The sequence below is a fragment of the Haemaphysalis longicornis genome, unplaced genomic scaffold (assembly GCF_048455015.1).
Source record: "Haemaphysalis longicornis isolate Haplotype H1 unplaced genomic scaffold, Haemaphysalis longicornis Haplotype H1 scaffold_7, whole genome shotgun sequence".
NCBI classification, from domain to species: Eukaryota; Metazoa; Arthropoda; class Arachnida; order Ixodida; family Ixodidae; genus Haemaphysalis; species Haemaphysalis longicornis.
Window position 1 is genome coordinate 97,040,571 of NW_027526422.1, and position 22,054 is coordinate 97,062,624.

Below are 22,054 nucleotides of genomic sequence, written 5' to 3' on the forward strand. Positions count from 1 at the left end.
GCTGGATTTGGGGACCCCATCATCGCTCCCTCCTTGAGTTTCTTCGCGAAACGGGGGTTAATCTATACCTGTGACGCAGTATCTATGCCAACAGGCATACTATCGCAATAAAAAAAAACGTAGAGCCTTTCTTTGCAACGACGTGACGCGCAAAAACTGGCTCGCTGTTTCACCACACTTTCACCCAAGCATCGCGATTATGTTTTTCCTGGAGGGGGAAGTAAGCTACCGTGTGTTTTCTAAGATACAACACTTGTGTAGGGAATACGCAACGATGATCGACAGCTAGGAAGAAGAAACGAAATCATCGTTTTCGATCGCGCGCGCCGGTGCCTTGCTCGCGCTGCTGAAGCGCTTTTAGGTTAGAGCCTTAACCGTCATTATTGGTTTTTCAGTTTCATTAAACCACAAGGCCACCAGTCACCCCCCAGGGCAAATATTTTCCGTAGGTACAGTGTATAGATTCAATTCCAAATTTTATAGTCCGTTCTGCCTCGGGGGGAAGGGGGTGGGCGCAAAGCTGCAAAGCTCTGATTCGGAACAGGCAAGTGTCTGACGCAGACGAGGTGTTTCGTAACGCCAGTCCCGTGTAAGGGCCTGCAGAATGTACTCATTTGGAACACGCTGCTTCTTGAAGTCGGAAAAAGGATGCTAGTTGCTCCAGTGTCTCTTAATCTTTATAGTAGGGGGAGCAGCTATTCTCAAACGTCAGCTGAGGTGCGTCGAACATTTGAAACGTGACAGTGGTGCACGTCGAATGGTATTTCAGAGAATATGACCTTTCCCTTTCATTACCTCCCAAGACCAATGAGAATCAGCACTGAGTTGCTTAAACCTGGATCTCCAGAAAGTGCTCACCGATCCGGCAGCCATAGTTAGCAAAGTGTTACGAACTTCGGCCACGAAGCTGCAGTAACCCTTTGTTAAATAGTTTTATATCTTTCTCTCTTTCTTTTTCTCCCTCTCTCTTTATCAGAGCAGCCTCTTTGGAGGTCGTTTACGTGAGGCGTTATATGTATGGAGTCACATTTCTTCAACCAAAGTGGACAACTCACCACACCGAGGTTACCATGGACAATGTTGAGCTGCGAGGTTCTCTTGCTGGGCAGGCAAATGGGCTGCACGCGACTGGTCAGCTCCACCGGCCGGTCAAGCAGCACCATGGCAATGTCGGCGTCGTACGTCACCGGGTCGTAGTCTTCGTGCACGTGGATCTCCTGCGGCTGCATGGGCGACCACAGTTATGAATGAGTATGCGTGTTTCCTTCACGTCACCTCATTCGCCTAGACATTGTATAGGGGAGTGCTTTACGAAACAGTAGTGAGTGAATAGGTGAGAGAAATTCGGCTCAATGAATCGATAGGTAGCTTACATTTTTCTGCAGCCTTCGACTTCAGCGCACCTCCTCCCCCACGTGTTGCCACAGAGCCAAAAAGCCCAATTATTTGTGGATAGGAGCTGCCTCGACATATAGTACATGGTGTACCAGCTATCATGCACCAAGATTAAAAAAAAGGGTAATGGCGTAACTCGAATAAAACCTAATGCATAATGTTTGTAGTACTGTGGAGAAGCGGGTAGCATTTTTTCGTTATGAGACTTAACTAAATAATTGTAATTAATTATCTCGCTCGCGAAGTACTGTCCTAATCACTCAAGTGTCGATGGGGCACTTGTAGGTACCCACGAGGGGCATCTAACTGCGGTATTTTCAGCGACGAACTAATTGCGTACTCATTTATTCTGACTGATAAAGAAAACCCGCGAAATATAAAAGATACCAAGTGACGGCGCCTCCGCGCGTACCGTAATGCAACGCCCTCAAACAGGCTGCCTCTGAGTTAGCCAGAATGAAATAAACAAAAGAAAGGGAGAAGAAATCGCGACCGAGTTTGTGCCTTATCTGCACACGCGCCCCGTGAATCTTGCTGTTGCGGCTCCTTCCATGCATGCCATTATCAAGGTGATGCGCTGTCTCTTCGGGCGGGTTACACTTGAAGAAGTACTTTCAATCAGCTTATTTGGGTACGCTGGTTTACAATGCGCGCAGAAGCGCTGTCACGTGGTTTTTTTTTTTCATATTTTGCGGGTTTTCTTTATCAGTCAGAATAAATGAGTAGGCAATTGGTTCGTCGCTGAAAATACCGCAGTTAGATGCCCCTTGTCGGTACCTACAAGTTTCTCAGTCACACTTCACTGATTAGGACAGTAATTCTCGACTTAGGTAATTAATTACAATTAATTAGTTAAGTCTCATTAACGAAAAAATTACTGTCCGCTTCTCCACAGTACTACAAACATTATGCACTAGGTTTGCTTCGAGTAACGCCATTCCTCTTTTTTTAAGTCTTGGTGCATGATAGCTGGGACACCCTGTATAGCCATCAAACCAGTAGCCAGTGACTTCCCATATTAGCAATCTAGTCGACAAAGTCAAACATATTTCCATTTCCTCATTGGCACATCTTTGACGTGGCCGCTACTTTGACTCCAGCCACTACGAAGCCCACCACCAACATGCAACTTTTGAAGCCGTCGACATTCTGACAGCAGATACCAACGACAGTGCTTCCGCACCTCGGTGAAGAATAACCTCTTGCAAGTGATTACGCTCACCGTCCGGATTTGAACGAAGGCGTCGTCGAGCGCGTCGTCCCGGTAGTATTTGCCGAAGTAGAAGCGCAAGGCGCTGGAAGCCACTAGTTTCCTGCCCCTTCTTTTGGTCACGCAGTGGGCGGCCGTGACCACCCAGCTCTCAGAGAGCAGCGTTCCTCCGCACTTTACCCTCCAGGCCTGCTCGCCCTCGAACCTGATGAAGAGCGCCACCTGCCAGGGCCACTGGCCGATCTCTTTCACGTTGCCATGGTAGATTAACGACGTCCGGGGTGAGTTGGACCGGCCGCACACTGCAACACAAAGAGCGAGCACATGTGACTCACCGGCCGTCGTGGACGAGCAACCGCCGCTCTTCGGGCGGATCGCAAACATTCTCCTACTGGAAGATACAGCTGAGTGGTCCAGCAGGATTTGTTGTCTGCATCGCTGACCACGTTCCTATTCAGGCCGTAAATATCCTCCAGTGCTATTGTTGCATTGTCTGTAAAAATATTGTTACGCACATCGCCGTATCTTCGCCGATGCGTCCATGACATCTGAATGATCAACCGCCTGAACAAGCTGAACGAAAGAAGGAAAGAACAAGATTGCGCTTCGTCTCGGCACTATCATCCACGGACCGCTCTACCATCTACGCTCGTCCTACACCTTCCAACCTCGCTGTAAATCAATCCATCTCGTAACAGTTCGGGGAAGGTGCTGGGTACGCAACGCCGGACCTCCAGGATTTCCGCCGTAGCCGACGTATCGTGGGTCTGCGACCGCTGTCTCCTACGATTCATCAAGGTGGGAACACTGTGGCAGCCCCCACGCCCGGTTGGCATCCCCCGTGAGAGCCCCGAATGTTCACTGAGAACGCCTATGAAGACGTTGAGGAATGCCTGACGCATTATCGACGTGTGAGCCGGTGCAACTCTGGGATACCGCTGCACCTTAAGCGCCCTATATTCGCCGATACGTCCATGACATCTCAATGGTCAACCGTCTGAACAAGCTGAACGGAAGGAGGAGGGAAACGAGATTGCGCTTCTTTGCTTCGTTGGACGTAGTTTCGCCCTAGAGGTTCGGTGCTTCAGGTGATCGGCCAACGGTCAGGCGGTTGTCGTTTCTTTGTTCTTCGTTTGGCGCTTCTCTTTATTTCTTTCTAGGTGCACTTAGCTGCGCCCGGATGTCTCGTGACTCGCCGGGCCGGGTGAGTTCCACCTAGGCGGCCTCCCTTCGACCTCAGGACATGCCGGTGGAGGTTTTAGAGCGCAGGGGAGTGACCTGCATCCCGGTAGCTCTGGTCCCAGTGAGGGGCGGAGCCATCCCGTTAAAGAACCCCCAGGATTGTGCAGGCGGCGCTTCAAGCTACTACAGAAAGGTTTGAACAAATATCCGAGGTTCGGCCGTTTGGAAAAGGCGGCGTCCTTTGTAATTCGTCAGATGAAACCTATGTGGCAGACCTCCTCAGATGCACACCATTCGCTTCTCACCTGGTGAGTGCATTTGTTCCCCCCTCCCATCTGGCATGCGTGAAGGGCATTATTCGCGGTGTCGATGTTCAGATGACTCCGCACGACATTCTCGATGAGTTTGTGGTGGCAGGAGTGACATGTGTGTACCGCTGCTGCCGCGTTGTGGAGAGCAACAGGGTCCCAACAGAGTCCGTGATCGCCACATTTGTGGGCTCCTCATGCCCTACTGAGATTAAAGTTTGGCCTCTGGTTTACCGAGTCAAGCGTCTCTCTCCTTGGCCTCTTCAGTGTCTCAGTTGTTGGCGTTTTGGCCACACAGCAAAGGCGTGCAAATCGTCTCCACGCTGTCGTTCGTGCGCTGACAGCCATTCTGCCGACTCGTGTTCCACTAATGCTGTTCTTACGGCGCGGGTCATCCAGCACATTACTCTAATTGCCCTATCAGGGCGCAAAAAGCCCAAGTGCTTGACATCATAGAAAAGCGCGGCGGCTCACGTAAGGAAACGTTCAGTATTATTAAAGAAAGGGCGCATGGTTACGCGAGAGTAGCCGCCAAGCAGCCTTTATCGCTGACCGAGCCAGCTGTGTTGAACGCAATCGTCGCGGCAGTTGAAAAAGCTGTGTCCACGGTTCAACAGCCTTCCCTAGCTGACCCAGCTTTTGCTTCGCTTATAGCGGCGGCTGTGGAGAAAGTGTCCTCAGTGGTGACTCAGTTAACAGCTAGCATTACGGAGTGTGTGTCCCGGACGGTAGTGGCTCAGATAGCGCCATTCCTGGCGCTGGCTCTGGCCACATACAACTCTCCTCCAAGTATCATTCCACAGGTGTCCTCTACTGCGGACAGTTCGTTACCCCCGGCAGAGTGTACTGCCCCCAGTTCCGCTAACAAAGCACCGGTTGTCACACGTCCAAGAGATGAACCTGAGCAGCTTCCTTGTTCAGATGCAGGCTCCTCGTCTTATCCCAAAACTGGTTCGGAGTGCTTACAGCCTGGTTCCCCCTCTTCATACTCTGACATGAAATTTCAAAGCTGGCCTCTTGGTTCAGTCTCTCACTCCAGTACACGCTCTGGGATATCCAGGTACTGGGTCCCTAGATACTGAACCGAAACAAAGAACAAGAAAAATAAACCGCGGACAGTGATCAAAGAAAGCATATTAGACGCTGCAGTTGCAGCAGCGGGTCTCTCCGAGACATAGGGTCCCTTAAAGTCCTCCAATGGAATTGTAGATCTGTTACAGACGGGTTCGCGGACTAGCTTTGTCTAAGCTCCCAGTGCATTCCAGATGTAGTTTTGCTTCAGGAAACCTGGCTCAATAGCAATCAAAGCTTTAGTTTGTTTTTACCACGCGTTCAGACTAGACAGACTTTCATGAGGGGGTGGCCTCTTGATTTTAGTTTTAACGAAATTCGCTCATAAGGCCAAAGTATCCCTCCAGCTTCGAAGATCAAATTGTGAAATTTTGGTATTGGAGATCAGACTTCCTGGTTGTCTTCCTTCCTCTTTGGCGAACGTTTACTTTCCACTTGGGGTAATTGATTCAGAACCCCTAGATCTCGCTCTTGTTTCGGCTGTGCTTCCCGTTGTTGTTGTTGCGGGAGACTTTAATTCCCACCATAATTCTTGGGGCTACCGAACGAATTCCAGAGGTCTTCGCTATTTAGATTGGATTACGGACAACAATTTGACATGTATAAATTCGATTTCTCCTACCTATTTACAGGGACTAACTCGATCTGTTTAAGATTTCACTATTTGTTCTAGGGGTGTTGAAGTTTCTTCATGGTCTACTGTTGACAGCGGGACTAGCAGTGACCCCATTCCAATATTGTTTGATATTCAGTGCCCTTGTCGCTCTCTCGTCCGCCGAAGTTGTGCTTTTGTGGATTATAAGAAATTCCAAATCTTTCTGAAGGATGCCATATCTTCTCTGCCCGTAGAAGACATAACTGAGTGGACGACGGGTCTTTGTGCTGCCCTGACCACTTCGGCGCAGTCCTCGTTATTTGAAGTACGGTCTAAGGGAGCAGTGTCACCTAGCCTCTGGTGGAACGAAGAATGTACACGCAGCTTTAGACGCATGAAGGCAGCCCGGAAGAATCTTTGGTATAACCATTGCCCGCTGAACTGGAACAATTATAAGTATCATTCCCCAATGTTCAAACGAGCAGTTTCTAATGCCAAACATGCCTATGACTGTCGCCGCTGCTCAATTCTTTCTGAACCCACTAATAGGCGGGCCCTTTTTAGATTTCTTCGTTCTAGGAAAGCGGTCCCCCAACCTGACAATACAGACTCTATAGTGTTATCTCCCAGTGAAATCTCCGAGTCTCTAGAGTTGTTTGCTAGGGGTCTGCAAATTTGTTTTTCGTCTTCTCTAGCTACCCTGTCTCCTCCATCTATAGTGGTAGAGGACTTCGTAAAAATTATGCATACGGAGATTTTTGATGCTATGTCGAAAATGACAGCTGCGGCCCGTGGTCCTGATGACATTACTACTGAAATGTTAAAACTACTATACGATCAGGCACCGGACGACTTGCTGAGTATGATCAATTATTCTCTCAGGAATGCATGGGTACCCCATGTGTGGCAGATAGCCAAAATACTTCCTATACCGAAGAATGTTGGTCAGGGCCTCGCCGTTGATTCTATCAGGCCTATCTCTCTGACTTCGAACATAGTAAAACTAATTGAGAGGATTTTGCTTCACCGAATAATGGAATTTTTGTCTAGGTATAATATCCTCAGCCCAAGTCAAATTAGATTTCGCCCAGGTTGTTCTATTTGGAGTGCCCACATCAACCGTGAAAGTCACATAAAACTTGCCTGTCGATATAAACAGGTTGCGGCTCTAGTGACCTTGGATATTGCAAAACAATACGACAGCGTGGAGCAATTTGTGTTAATGTCTCGCTTACAGAAATAAATTTCCCTAGATATATTATAGCATGGTTGTGTGAATTCTAAAGGACAGGCATTTCTGGTGTGTGAGGGGCAACATTTGTTCCTCTCAGCACTCGCAGAAAAGAGATGTGCCACAGGGAGCTGTCCTTTCGCCGATTCTTTTTAATATCCTGTTAAGTTCGGTCCCTGTGGTTTCCGGTGTCCATACTTACGTCTATGCCGACAATATCGCGCTTTTCGCGTCAGCTTCTGACATACACGAACTGTATGTATTAAGGCAGTCGTATCTGAATACTTTAGATTCCTGGTTAGAAAGTACATCTCTCACAATTATATTGCCAGCAAATGCTGTGCTCTAGCTTTTCAGTCCACGTTTTCCTTTAATATCACTCTCTGTTACCGTCAGCACATCATACCCCAGTTTGATTCTTTAAAATACCTTGGGGTAGTATACACCAGCCAACTTGACTGGAGTCCACATATAGAGCGTATAGCTACTAAGCGCGCACGTGCTGTTGGCATGTTGAGGCGCCTCAGCCATAGAAAGAGGGGAATGCGCCGTGATTCTATCTGATGGTATACCGTATGTACGTGCGCCCTATTTTAAGAGTTCGGGTGTGTTCTATTCTCGCGGTCTGCAACGTATAAGCTCCATCGTCTAGTTCTTCTGGAACGCCAGGCTCTACTCTGCTGTTTAGGGCTTCCTAAAAATGCAGCTAATGCGATACTTTATTTGGAAGCCCAAGTTCCCCCTCTGTTACACCGATTTCGAATACTCACTGTGGATACTTTTCTGAGAGCCTATGGCACGGGGGTTCACAGGGCACAATTTATCTTCGTGGCTGAGCCAGCTGTGTTCCTTGTGCCCCAGTGGCCTGGGTCCTATCGGCCGCAAGTTACTCTAGCACAAAGCTTGCTGTCTCCATTAGGGTTTGCGCTCAATAACGTACTTCCATCTCTCGGTAGGGGTAATAAGTTAATGGTGAACTTCCGGAACATCTTTCCCCAAAATGCTAAAATGCTACCTGCCCGACTGCTCAATGGCATCCTACAAGATCATTTGGCCTCAATTCAGCAAGGTACTATCATATATCCAGATGCTTCTCAACGAGATGAAAAATCCGGAGTAGGTATAGTTTCACCTTCCCTAAATTGGACCTTTTCGGTTTGTCTGGTGGATTTTATGCCTATATTCTATGCGGAATTCTTGGCAATTGTCTTGGCACTACGAAAGCTTCACATATCGATATCGTCTCCACTCATAATTACAGATTCCCTATCCGTAGGCTCAGCCCTTTCTTCTCCTAAAGACTAACCTCTTCTACGGTCGTTTCGATCAATCCCCCACCTCACATTACTGAATTTGACTTTCTTTGGGTCCCTGGCCATGCGGGAATCACCTTTAATGAAACCACAGATTCACTGGCATGGGTAGCTCTCTAAGGGCCTGATTTCGATGTCATTGAGACAACGCCTTTATTAGCCGCCGCAAGGTTCCGTACATTGTTTAAGCTGCAAGGGCAGCACGAATCAGTCTTATTGTCGTTGAGGGATTTTTGTCATCGAAAATTCTCCTGGAAACCAAATTGGTGCCCTTCACGCGACTTGCAGGTGATTGTAACCAACCTTCGAGGTCGTGTGCCCCAGTTGAATAGATAACTCCACAGGTCTCGTCTGGCGCAGTCTGCTATGTGCAGTTACTGTAATGAAGAAGAGTCTGTCGACCATTTCCTTTTGTCCTGTCCACGATTTTTAAGCCTCAGACGTCAGCTCCTTGAGGGGCCGCTTCATGGCCTGGGATTGACATTAATAGTGCCGGCTATATTATCATTTGGGGCTTCAGAAACGGGATATTGCCGCCGAGATGTTTGTTCAGCTCTTCTGCGCTTCATAGAGGATTCCAAAAGATTCACAACGTAATTCGATTCTTATTCTGGCACCTCACTAAAGCCCTCCAAGAGCCTTCATTTGTGAGTATTTTTCTAATATTCTTCTCCCTCCTCCCCCTTCTTCTCCTTCTTCTTCTTCTTCTTCTTCTTTATTTATTTCTTTCTTTTTCTTGTTTTATTTTAATATTAACTAATTTCCAAACTCGATTCCTGAAACACAAGAAGAAATAAGCTTCCAAATTTTTCTAATTTTCCGCGAGTAATCTACCCAGGTAGTTATATCTTTCGGTTCAATGACTGATGTTTGGCCGATCCCCTGATTGGGTGTGCGCCAATAATTTCAAGGAACAAACCCAACAACAACAATAATCTTGGCCCCATCATCTACGGACCGCTCTACCATCTTCGCTCGTCCTCACCTTCCAACCTCACTCAAAATAAATCCATTTCGTAACAATATTATACCCTGACCTCTGTGTTATCATACGTGTCACCTACCTATGCTTTCTCTCTCTTTTGCATCCCTCACGCATAGTAGAAGGCCAGAGCCTATACGATCAGGTCGACCTGTCTACGTTTGGAGTAGTGGAAGACTCTTTTTGGGTGGAGAAAGGTGTTTGTTTGCAAAGCGCGGTGGTGGTGTCCCCCAGCTGCCCCTTTTGTGGAACAGACTGCACTCTTTTCCACACGGTTGGTGGATGCCCCTCCTCCTCTCCCCAAACCGAATCCGTTTAACTATCTTGAGCTCTGCAGGCACGCCCTGTCCAGCTCATACTTGTGCGACCAGCTTCGGCGGGTGGAGCGGGCTGTATCGGCAAGCAAGGCAAATGCGGTCCTGTACTGAATACTTCACCTTTTGAAGAGTACATGCAAATTTTGCCAATAATAAAGATGTTTATGTTACTGTCAGTGTTTTCCTTCCATTCAACAAACTAATCTCTCTCTCTCTCTCTCTCTCTCTCTCTCTCTCTCTGTCTGTCTCCGCGACAATAACGCTTATCGCTTGATATTCATTTATCCTAATCCACTGTGACCATCGATTGCCACTCCAGACGCCAAATAAAAACTTCGAAGTAGCATCACAGATAGGGAACACATGAACGACACGCTTTCGGTTATGTTTGTGTCAGGCATTTCAAAGGAACGTTGCTTTCTGAGCTTTGAGGAAATCCGTGCACTGCCTCTGTCAGAACATTGCGGCCTAGTGCACTGGATACTTCTTGCTAAGGAAAATCATCTCCAAGATAACTCCATTCAAACGTTCCCTTGAATTCCTCCCCGCTGAGAAGATTACGGGTAGTCTTTATGTTCCACTTACTGTTCAGGAGAATCGCAAGCATTTGTCTCTCGTGCTGCTATAGTCCCTTCACCCACCTGGGATGCACGTGGCCGTTCTGCCGGTCCAGCTTCCGTCAGGCAAGCACCTCCGTACTTCCGACCCTACTAGCCTGTAGAAGCGGTTGGCGCATGAGAAAGTGGCAAGAGTTCCCACGCGGAAGTGACCCGGAGGCAGGGCGGCTCGTAAAGGCGTATCCAGTGCAGCCAACGACCGCCGAAGCTTTTGGCGTCCCGTCCTGCAACGTAAAGACCGCAAAGACTGGGTGAACATTCACGGCCATTCCCTCCAGCGAAGGTGGATGTCCAGCGGACCTGCAAACGTCGTGAGAAAAAGGAACTTGTTGTAAAGAGCTTATCGCGCCACTCATTGTCACTTGTTACAGGAAGTCACAATGACAACATTGCTGCTATGATGTTTACTGGCCAGCATACCTCTACTGCAGTCGCAAGCCAAATGTGTGCAGCACAAAATGCGTAAACCACTCCCAGTAATTTCATCCACATTGAAATCACCGACAACGACCACAGGGGTACTGTCACGCAACTAACCCCAGGCAAAATCACTCGCCTTTCGACGCCGTCGTAGCGCTTCGTAAGCGAGCCGTTCTTATACATCATTGCACTAAACGCCAATTGCTGTGTATTACGGTGGTTTCCTAGCTTCCCTCTTGCTAGGCCAGGGGTCAGCTGGTTTCTTTGTTTACTGGTTCACTCCGCGTCCCATAGGTGGCGACGTCTTTGAGCCAAAAAGCCTCCGCAGTTTTTTTTATTCGGATACGAAATATTTTTGGAAACTTGCCCATACACATCAACTGACTGAATGGTCTAGGTGAGAAATAACAATTTTCTCAAACAAATCTTTCAACAATAAAGAAAGAACTTCTAAAAACAGGATGGCTCCACAAGTAATTATTGAACTCCTTGCTCCGCCAATCTCACTTTGAGATAAAGAAATAACTTTAATGGTATACAGAAGTCACCCTAGCAGCGAGTTTGGCTTGCTACTCTATGTGGAAGTAACAATGGGGAAACTAGATTGAACGGGCGAGCACATAAAATATATACAAAACTCTACAAAACTCAGGAGTTCCACTTGTTTTTCAATCAGCCAATCCCGGCTACCCCATTTATCGTGCGTAGCTTCTTCACGCCGCGCAGTGCAGCATCCAACGAGGTTCCGCTCGGATTATACGTCTATGTTTGATTATATCGTTACAAATTAATACTGCGAGCCAATAAGATATTGATGCTCCGACTCACTTAAGTCCCCCACCACTTTCCTCCTGGTATTCCACTTTTCCATGGGAGGGAACAGGTGGTTCTTGACAAGTTGTCCCTGTAAAAGAATTGTTTTATTATTAATCAGATAATTAAAATAATTTCCTTGCCTTAACAAAGCACAGAAAAACGGGCCACCTCCGAGGCATGCAGTGTATAAGTGTAGTCGATGATTGTAAATCTTTCTCTTGCCATACGGCGCCCGCTGATCGGGCGCCGGGGAAGCGCTGGTGGGAGGAGCTATCATGCACTTGCTGTGGTGATGGCGCCCTCTCTTGCGTTGAACCAGAGTTAAGCAATTTGCATGCGTCATCTGCCCCAGTTTGGGGTTGTAGCTAGGGTAAACGCGAGGACAATGCAATATCCGTTCCTCGCCCAAAGGGCCTAGTCCTCGGTGATCAACGAGTTCGCTGCACCAAGTATGTCTTCTCTTGCTCCGACCCACCACCCGACCCAATCAGTCCTAACGCCGAGGGCCGTTGAGCCGGTGGCTGCTTGAATGTAACACAAATAATAACACGTCTACAAACAGCTTCCGCTTGTGCTCGACGATTTCTGAAGCGGACAGGTAGTGTTCCATATATTCTTAAACCATGTTAGTTTATTTTGAACCGGTTTTATCCGTTATACACTTTTCCTTGAGTAGGCGTTACGTTCTCGCTGGAGGCGTTGGAAAACGCCTGTCCCGGTGTTTTCGTACGGTGACTACTTGAGGCGACGACGACATAAGACGCCGATAACCTGAGTCACTGAGGTTCTTCGCCCCTAAAACGCTGCAGCACGCCAACAACCACAAAAGAAACTCGCGGATAGCGCGTGATAAATGCAAATATCATGCGTCACTGATAAGGCACGTACACGGGTGCAAAGTAGTAAAGATGGTCAATTAAGTTATTAGTCGACCACCAGTCAGAACATGGGTGTGTGCTTGTTTTTACACCTGAGCGGATACGTCTGAAGATTCGCATCGTCGGTAAGTGAAGCTCGCTGATTTCGGACGCACTCGATTAGAAAAGCCGAGAAACAGCGTTAATTGCAAGGTAACGCCGCCGTATCCGGATGTGAAGCTTCCCAAACAAGGTGATAAAGGGGCCCAATTTCACGAGAGCAAGCAAACAGGAACGGACACGCACATTCACGCAATAACACACGAATAAAAAAGGAGATAATTTTCCACCGGCAATTTTGGCAGTGCTACCTGAAAAGAACACATCAGGCTATTCGTTGACGAAGCAGGAGACAACTAGTTACGATAAAAAAACAGGCGAAAAGGAACCGTTTTTAAGTCACAGGATGAGGTGATAGTCCTAGTTTCTTATACTTCATTCCCAAAACATGCTGCGTTAAACTGAAACAACACCGCGCCACAACATCCAGCCCGGCCATGCGCTAGGCGTTTTACTTGGAATTACTTGCACTGAATAGGGCTGACCGAACCCACAACTTGTCAGCTAGTAAGTCATAGCCCTCCCTGTGAATTATCACAGTCGAGCATAGAAATCACGGAGGAAACGTACAGATTAAACATGCCTTAGTAAGTTTACGCTGCTCAACAGAAGCAAAGTGGGAAGTGCAAACTGAGGGTGCTCACTCTTCATACCGCGTGGTTTCAGTGCTGCCCAGGTGCCTGTTTTCTAATTATTTTTTTTTCTACTGACCACGCACCCCCGGTCTATGCACCAACGGTGGTCAAGCAGAGCACCCCACGACCTCCTGCCCGGCTAGAGCTGCGAAATGCAACTACTGCGGTTGTTCGTTCCGGACATTTTACAGTGGTGTGTCGGAAAAAGGCTGCAGGCAACCGAAAGCAGGTAAAACTTTGTTCTCCCCATATGGACAAGAGGGCGTATTTGTGCGGTGCACGGGGGGCAGATTCTCGGTATGCCCAGGTCATCATTAACGGCACTCCGTTGTTCCCTAAACTAGACTCGGGTGCAGAAGTTTCCGTTGTACAGTCAATTAGACACAAGTGCAGAAGTTTACGTTGTACCGTCAATGTTTCCTGGGTTACCTACCAGCTGGACAAGTGCGACGTAACCTTAAAAGGCCCCGCAAATGAGGCACTGCATGTTCTCGGAAAGTTTCTTTAGAATATCTAGTGCAAACGACGCACTGTCCGAGAAACGGTGTACGTGGTCTCGCCCTTACGCTCCATAATTTTGAGTCTCCCAGCGCTGGAAGCTCATGAACTTTTTAAGTTCGTTGACTCGGTAGGTTGCGCGTCAGCCATCGTAGCTTTTCGGTACTGTGGGAGCTATGGAAGGAGAATACAATATCAGACTGAAGTAACTGGATTCTTTTTTCAATTTATGTTGTTGGCCGTCGCATTGCCTTACCTTTGCGGAATTAAGTCAAGCAGGAGCTGGAGCGTATGCAGCGAGATGACATAATCCGCGAAGTTGACGAACCAACAGAATGGTGCGCAGGTATTGTACCCGTACTTAAACCTCCTGAATATGTTCGTATTTGCGTTGTCTTCATGCAGCTAAAAAAGAACGTACTCGCGAGCGCTATGTCTTGCCAACGGTGGAGGATAGGCTTAGTCTGTTAAGTGGGGCATCTGTGTTTTCGAAGCTTGATGCTAACTCAGGTTTTTATCAGATCAAGTTGTTGCCCAAAAGTCAGTTGTTAAGTACCTTCATAACGCCATTTGGGCGATAGTGTTTTCAGAGACTACCGTTCGGGATAACGTCAGCACCTGAGTTCTTTCAAAAGAAAATCTCGCAAATTCTCTAAGGAATCCCAGGTGTTGTAAACATGATGGATGATGTGCTCATTTATGGCTGCGACAAGGCTCAGCATTGCGACCGTCTGCGTCTCACTTTAGACCGTCTCGCGAGTGCTTGCGTTACACTAAACAAAGAAAAGTGTTGTTTTCGAGTACCATAAAGTTTCTTGGCTGTGTGCTTAGTTGAGACGGGATAAAGCCGGACCTTGAAGAGGTTCGGGCCATCAAAGAACTGGCGACGCCAACTAACGTGTCTGACGTTCGACGGCTGCTCGGTATGACTAATCATCTGGCAAGGTTTATACCAAATTTGTCTTCAAAAACAGCGGCGTTACGTCGCTTGCTTTGGAAGGGTTATGAATAGACGTGGGGACCAGCCCAACAGCAAGCGCTGTCATACGTCAAAGGTGTTATCGGTTCGGCGCGCGTCATGACTAACTACGATGCAAAGTACCCTACGGTTGTTTCCTCTGACGCGTCATCATTCGGTTTCGGAGCAGTGCTTATGCAAATTCAGCCAAAACAAAGAAAAACGACCAGTTGACTTTGCCTCGGGCTCGTTGACGCCTGCCGGAACCAAGTATTCCCAGATTGAAAAGGAAGCATTGGCAATGACGTGGGCAGCACATAGATTGGAAGGGTACATTAAAGGGCCTGAAATTGTGTGTGAAGCCGACCACAAACCCCTTGCATCTTTTTTGGAAAAATCTCCTTTAGATCTTTTACTGCCTCGCATTCAGCGTTTTCGCATGAGGCTCATTGGATTCATGAGGTTGTGCATGTCCCGGGTAAGAGCCTTGTTACTTCAGATGTGTTATCTAGAGTCCCGATTCGGGGAAAACATATTGACCATCTACTGTGTGTTGGTGACGTCAGCAGGCACGTTTCTAACTGCTTCTCAAACGCCGTGGAAGCCAACCTTTTTTGAAAAGTGAAAGCACGACAATCCGCTGACGGAGTCTGTCAAGCACTCAAGACATTCAGCCGGAAGGGGTGGCCAAAGTTCTCGTCGCTTTCGACGGTTTACCGTCCTTACTGGCAGGAAAGAGCCACGTTGACAGTCGCCGAAGATGGGCTACTGAAAGGTGTACGGCTTGTACCCCCCGCAGAAATTGCGCGCTGAGGTATTGATACGCTTGCATGAGAGTCACCAGGGAATCGAGAAATGCAGAGCTCAAGCCAGAGAGTCGGTATGGTGGCCTGGGCTGAGTTGTCAGCTGATAGCTTTGGTTACCGATTGCCGCGTATGCGCTGTGCAGAGACAGCAAACGAAGGAACCAATAACCCCGACAACCACTCCACAGCGTCCTTGGCAAAAGCTAAGCGCTGATCTCTGCCATATTCAATGAAAATGCTATTTGGTGGTCGTGGATTATTTTTCTAGATACCCATAGATTTCCTTGCTATCTTCTACAACAAGTGCCACTGTAATCATGCATCTTAAAAGTTTCTTTGCAAGACATGGCATACCGGAGGTCGTTATGTCTGATAACGGAGCGCAATTTGTGTCGCAAATACGGTTTTCGAGCTGTGACGTCGAGCCCAAGATACCCCCAATCAAACGGGGAACTAGAGAGAATGGTCCAAGCAGTTAAAGGCCTGATTACAAAAGTGAAGGACCCATATATTTCTATCCTAGCGTACAGGGACACTCCGGGGCCACTGGGAAAAAGCCCTGCAGAACATCTAATGGTCAGGCGGCTACGCACAAAGGTACCTGACATCCAAGGAGCCTTCTGCCTCAGAGGGTGAGGCTGAGCAGGTTCAGAAACCGCGATACAAACCGACAGCGGCAGCGTACATACTTCAACCGCCGTCATAGGGCTACATTGTTGCCAGAGCGCGAACAGGGCGCGAAAGCGCGTATCTTGCGTCCTGCTCAGCGGCCGAGGTCGTATGTGGTTAGATATTCCAGCGACGTAGTTCTGGCGAGAAACAGGAAGTTCCTGGTTCATTTTGTTTTACAGCCGAATGACTGTGACGACAACGGAGGTAGCTACGATTTTCCTCATGCAGATGGTCGGGTAGAAATAAAACAAGGATCTATGCCTGTTACACAAAGCCAGGTACCTGACGATTCATCTAGCCCCTCATTGCAATTGCAGCGAGCTGACCCCCCGGAATACAGAACGCGAGCCGGCCGTCTTGTGCGAAAGCCAGACTGCTATGGGTTCAGTAATTGAGTGTTATTGCATTGTGTTCATTGTTGCTTTCTGTTATGAGTGCTCCTATTTCACTGGCGGCGCTGCTAAGTTTCGTTCCGACTGTCAGCGTATTCCTAAAGAAGGGGAGAAGTGGTGAGAGCGCCTATTCCGCGTGTAGTGTGTATGCATTATCGGTGTTTTCGCCCTGAATTGTGCTTTATATATATATATATATAAATGTTGCCACATGTGTGCTTGATATATATGTATGCCGGTGGCATGGAATATAGGTTGTCATTATCTCTCCCACAACGTCGGCGGCTCAGTCCCCTTTCCCGGTTCGTGCGCCAGCCCCGCTGCGATCGGCCTACTTCTATGCCGCAACACGATAAGAACAACATTAATTACCGCATTATAGTTACCTCACCCTATTGATAACGCAATGCAATGTCCCTTAATAGGCTTTTTCAAGGGCTCTTGCGGGCCTTTTCAAGGGCTCTTTCGCCCTCTTTCGAGTACATTCGGTATCAGTGGCAAGCTGATACTGAAACTAGCCAATAGGGGCGCCAAAGCCCCTTTGGCGAATCACTGCTTCGCACTTGACAGCTTTCACGTTGAGCAAAACTGTATTTTTATCTATGGAGTACGTTAGGACCACACAATGTCCGTCTGCGTCCGTGCGCATAGCATGTACAATCGCAAAAGATCATGCAGGCACCGGCAGGATTCGAGCCTGTGCTCGTCGACCAGAGATAGAGTTAGTGTCAGTCGTCTTACCCATCGGGCTACGACCGTGAATTAGAAACCGATAGTCAAACGGCTTACTCCCTCGCCTGTAACGGTGCGAAGTGCCTTAGGACCTCTCAATATCCGTCCGGGGCCATCCATCCGCACACCACCATCAAGCGAAAATCAAGCGAAATTCGATTTGAGCCGTGAGTTGCAGTTAAATTAGGCAATAATCAAGGTAAAACTCACGGATCAAATCGAATGATGGTCGGGGCGGAAATCGGATGTCACTCGAGGCGTAACTTGGATGACATTTCGAGTCCCCGTACTCCGCACCCTCGCCATCATCCACGGAGTGGAGATGCTGCCATTTTTAAGTACAGCTTTCCCTAAATGTTCTCCAGGTGTTTAGGGGGATTCTGCTGCTGTTGCATTCTTTCTGGATGCGCCGCAAGGCTTTATCCTCCACCATATAACACTGCCGCTCCCCTACAGTTACCGAGGGTCCCGCAGGCCAGCTACTTGAGCGGGAGGGGCCGCCACGGGAAGCTCCAGTTTATGCCTGCATCCCTCTTCCTGCTCTGGAAGCTGGTAGCGTCTTCGCTAGGGAGATTGCAACTTTGGATGTTTCTTGTTGTGTCTCTTATTTGTTAAAGCACTCGCCACCGCTCACTGTTTTGAAAAAAAAAAAAAAGAAAACAGCGACTACGCTACGCAAAACAACACTCTAATGAAACGGGCTGCAGCGAGTATTAAAAGTCTCGTTCTTCCCCATCGCTGCTGAGCACGAGGTCGCGGGTTCGATTCCCGGCCGCGGCGGCCGCTTTTCTGATGGAGGCGAAAAGCAAAAACGCCCGTGTGTACGAGATTTCGGCGCACGATAAAGATCCCCAGGTGGTCAAAATTAATCCGGAGCCCTCCACTACGGCGCGCCTCATCGCCTGCGTTGCGTCGGCGCGTTAAACCCCCGAATCAATCAATCGTTCTTCCCCATAAAACCAGGATGTAGTACATTGTCTTCCCTGTCACGTTAAAGTTGATTGATTGTGGGGTTTAACGGGCCGACGCAACGCAGGCGATGGGGCGCGCCGTAGTGGAGGGCGCCGGATTAATTTTGGCCACCTGGGGATCTTTAACGTGCGCCGAAATATCGTACGCACGGGCGTTTTTGCTTTTCGCCTCCATCCCGTTAAAGTTGTCTTGGAAGGAACCACAGCGTCGCTCTTCACAACGCAGCCCTGTAACGTCGCAAAAGATTTTGCCCTGGCAGCGTCTGTAACCCTACGGCCTACAGAAAGCGTTTTGTGAAGCATCGCGCTAGTCGAGAGTGGCAGACGTTTGAGGCCTGAAAGAAGAATGGCTCACCTGAGAACTTCTCGCAGTGCGTGCCGGTGAAAGGGGCCGCGCAGGCACAAGCTCCCGTTTTAGGGTCGCACGTTCCTCCGTTATGACACTGGCAACCTGGGCACAGGATGCGTGCAGTTCAGCTCATCCCCTCACGGGATCATAGAGCTGCAGTGAATAGCCACGTGAATTCGTACTCACCTGCCCCTTCTTCCTACTTCGTTGCACATCGATAACGCGCTTGGTAGATATAAAAAATTCACGCCTTCAACAAAGGCACACGCATACGTATTATTGCTGCAAGTTGCATTTCAGCGTGCCTCACTGGTAACATATATGGGTGTCGAATATTATTTTGTCATTTACCTCGCTTCCAAAGTGTGCAACCTACAATTCACATCATACCAGGGAAAATAACGATAATGGTCCTGAAATGCCTTCCGCCGATGCATGGATGTACATGTAACCAAATAAAGCAATGTATTAGCAATCTCCTCCTGCAAGAATTTTGTTAAAGCGATGAGTATTAGCTGAGCAATCGTAAATCAAAAACCGCGAATTATCGTCGCGCCGTATTTCCTCCTCCTTTCAACTGTTTCTTCGCTGTTGGCCTCCCCTCCCATCAGCGGTGACGTACTTCCGCTATTGCGCTCCCACAGACTGCCGTCTGCTACGGGCCAGCTCTTTCGGCTTTTTCATCTCTGTAGACACCATGGACACAGGCTGGAAAAGCGAACGAATGACCTGGCCGCATGTGTGCGGCCTGGCCTTGCCCTTTCGCGGAGTACGTAGCTGCAGGGCTGCAGTTGGTATCGGCGGCGAACTCGCAGCCGCGTGGGGAGAATCGTGCGCTCGTTCCCTTTAATGCACCGCGCACTGTTTATCCAAAAAGCGCGGTCTCAGATGTGGCCCCGCTGGTGCCGGGTGTTATTTTGCGGTGGTTGTAATTCCTACTACCGGCGGCATGTGAAAAAAGACATTTTCAACCGACACAGAACCCGTGCACAAAACGCGCCGGATCGGATCGCTTTATCAGCGGCGATGAACGTGAAGGCGAAGAGCAAACCAACGCTGCACTCGATCAGCGAGAACCCGTGTTCTGACAAGCTGCACCCATGTGTTGCATTCAACACTGACGGGAAAGCGTTTGTTTGCACTTGTTTGGATAGTCGTAAAATGTCCAAACACTCCGGCACTCCGCTAGCAGATCAGCCGGCGAGACATTTCGGAAAACATTTGACAGATGGCGCCGTATGCATTAGTGTGTCGCTACGCAAAACTGATGAGACGCTCTACTAAAACTCCCATCGCGGTGTCACGTAGCGGGACGCAAAAATTTAGCGTTTAGCGTATGCAAAGGCCACAAACGCTGTACTAAAACTCTATTAGCAGCAAAATAGCGTGCGTATGTGAAACCGCTTGCGTTTACAAAGCTGCACGCCGAGCGCGTACGTTTCAAACCTAGTGACATCGTTTAAATACACTGGCAAGCACAGTGTAACGTAGTCAGATATCAACCGTATGCTCAGGCGACAAGCAAGAGCTTGTTTTATGTGGGGCGGAGATTGCGCATAAAGGCCCGTTCGCACTTACGACGAAAGCGAGTGAGAGCGGCAGGAATTCCGTCGCTTTGTCGCGCGACGATCGTTTTTGTCGAATGGTCGGGACAAATTTTGGTTGCGCGACAGAATTCCCGTCGCTTTCGCTCGCTTTCGTCGCAAGCGGGAATGGAAAGTTCTGCCGCTGCCGTCTGCTACGCAGCTCGGAGGTAACCGCGCGATCTGCTCGGGCCGGATGAACGCGCACACTCCCGCACGGCAGCGCCCCAAGCGGCAGACGGCCGCGTACATCGCTCCCGGCGCCCGCCTGGAGCCCGCCCTCGGCACACTAGCCAGTATATTTCAGGCACTATAATGGAGGAAAGATTTTTTGCTTCCGATGAACCTAGTTCTTTGCCCCTGTGTTTTTAAATACGTGAAGTGGTTAGCACGTCGTCCTCACGCAGCTCTGTATCGTCGTAGCATCGCTGATTGTCCGAACGAAGCTTGCAGCTAAGCCAATGCAGCGACCGAAGCTGTGTGTGTGTGTGTGCATCGCCTCCTGTGTGTTGTGGACGCGTTCGTTTCGCGATGAAATGCGACATTGTACTTCTGCGGGTGGATAGTGCTTCCCATGGTCTGGATTATCTTTCTCGAACGACGTACCACTCAACCTCGCATTTGGTATGTGCAGTGTGCCTGGCTAAAAGCCTTCTCGCTTGCGCGCCAGAGTTGTGACTTGCTGCTCGTCCCCGCAAACCGGGTGTGAGGTGAGTGCCGTATTTACGACGGGCAGGAGGAGGCAACTCATCGTCTGTCAATCGCGGTTCAGACTTGCAACGCATGTTGTGACGTAGCGTTCGTTCGAAACGCATCTCTGGATCGTTTTGAAGTTGAATAAAATGTACGCGTCAAACCCGGGCATTCGGCTCAGGGCGTTCTGTGCGATTGAACCAAAGAAGTGCCACGGGACTTTCTTTATGGTACGTACTCACGTAAGATAAAATCCACGTCGTGTTATGGCCGTGTTGCATTCAATAAAAACGGTTAAGCGTTTGTTTACACTTGTTTCGTTTGCCGTAAAATGTCCAAGCACTCCGGCACTCCGCTGGCAGATCAGCCGGCGAGCCGACGCTGAGCAGACGACTCATCTCTTTGCCGGAAGTGCGTGAAAAAGCCGCCCAATAGCAGGATGTCTAGCTCATGACGAACATCTGGGAATCGATGATGTAGACATGTGAAGATGGCGGCGTCCAAAAACACGAAGGAAAGGGTGAGAAAAAAGCGACAAACTTTGCAACAAAAGTGTGAGCTTTCCGCTGCGCGTAAAAGAGTAATATTTGGCACAGGTGACGTTGGCGACCCAGTCTAGCGATTGCGCTAGTTCATTTAGTGTGCTCAAAATGCCTTTCAGGGCCCCTTTAATGCAGACCACCGTAGTGGACACCAGGCTGTTCTTGGCTTCACTGCCATGCAGACTTAAGCAATCGCAGCTCTCGGCCTGCTGCTGCAGAAACTATACGTTCGCGAGCTTCAGGAAAGTGGAATCCTGCTTAGGCCCACGCGATGTATTAGTCGATTGCTTATCAACGCAGCAACAATGCTAACCGCGCCTGACACCTTTCTCAGGGCCGGTACTGTATCTATCTGCCGAGTTCAACACGCCGCCTTCTTCATCAACGGAGAAATGCGTGGAAGCCGAGTTGTTTTGCGAGCCCGACGTGGTACCTCCAAGCTTTGATGCCGTGTTATAGTTGCAACTCTGTGTGTTCCGTACAGACCAGCATCTGTGAAAACCGGAAACTACCTAATCTGATTTTCTTTCAAATATAGAAAACGTTGGTTCACTGGAATCAAGTGCCTCGTCACTGCAGGGTTCGGCCTGTAGAAAACCATTTCATTTGTAAATCCTATTCTGTGGAGAGTTTTTTTCTGCTGACGTTCTCCTTGGCAGTTCCTGGGGAACACTCAGCATAAAACAGACACCTTTGAGAAAAGCGCCCACTGATTTTCTTGACACACCATCTCGAACCAGAATGTTGTACGTGATTTTTTTTACCACTGTTCTATCTAAGCAGCACAAT

At 48.8% G+C, this 22,054-nt stretch overlaps 1 protein-coding gene across 1 annotated transcript in view; it reads right to left on the minus strand.

Annotated features, from left to right (window-relative positions):
• LOC144146423 (clotting factor C-like) overlaps positions 1–22,054 on the minus strand; it is a 34,175-nt gene that overhangs the window by 7,873 nt on the left and 4,248 nt on the right. The window contains exons 3-7 of the mRNA XM_077678377.1: positions 18,454–18,549; positions 11,470–11,545; positions 10,246–10,445; positions 2,618–2,907; positions 1,056–1,223 (exon numbers count right to left, since the gene is read on the minus strand). Coding sequence (XP_077534503.1) covers positions 1,056–1,223; positions 2,618–2,907; positions 10,246–10,445; positions 11,470–11,545; positions 18,454–18,549 — 830 coding nt within the window. The remainder of the gene's footprint in view (positions 1–1,055; positions 1,224–2,617; positions 2,908–10,245; positions 10,446–11,469; positions 11,546–18,453; positions 18,550–22,054) is intronic.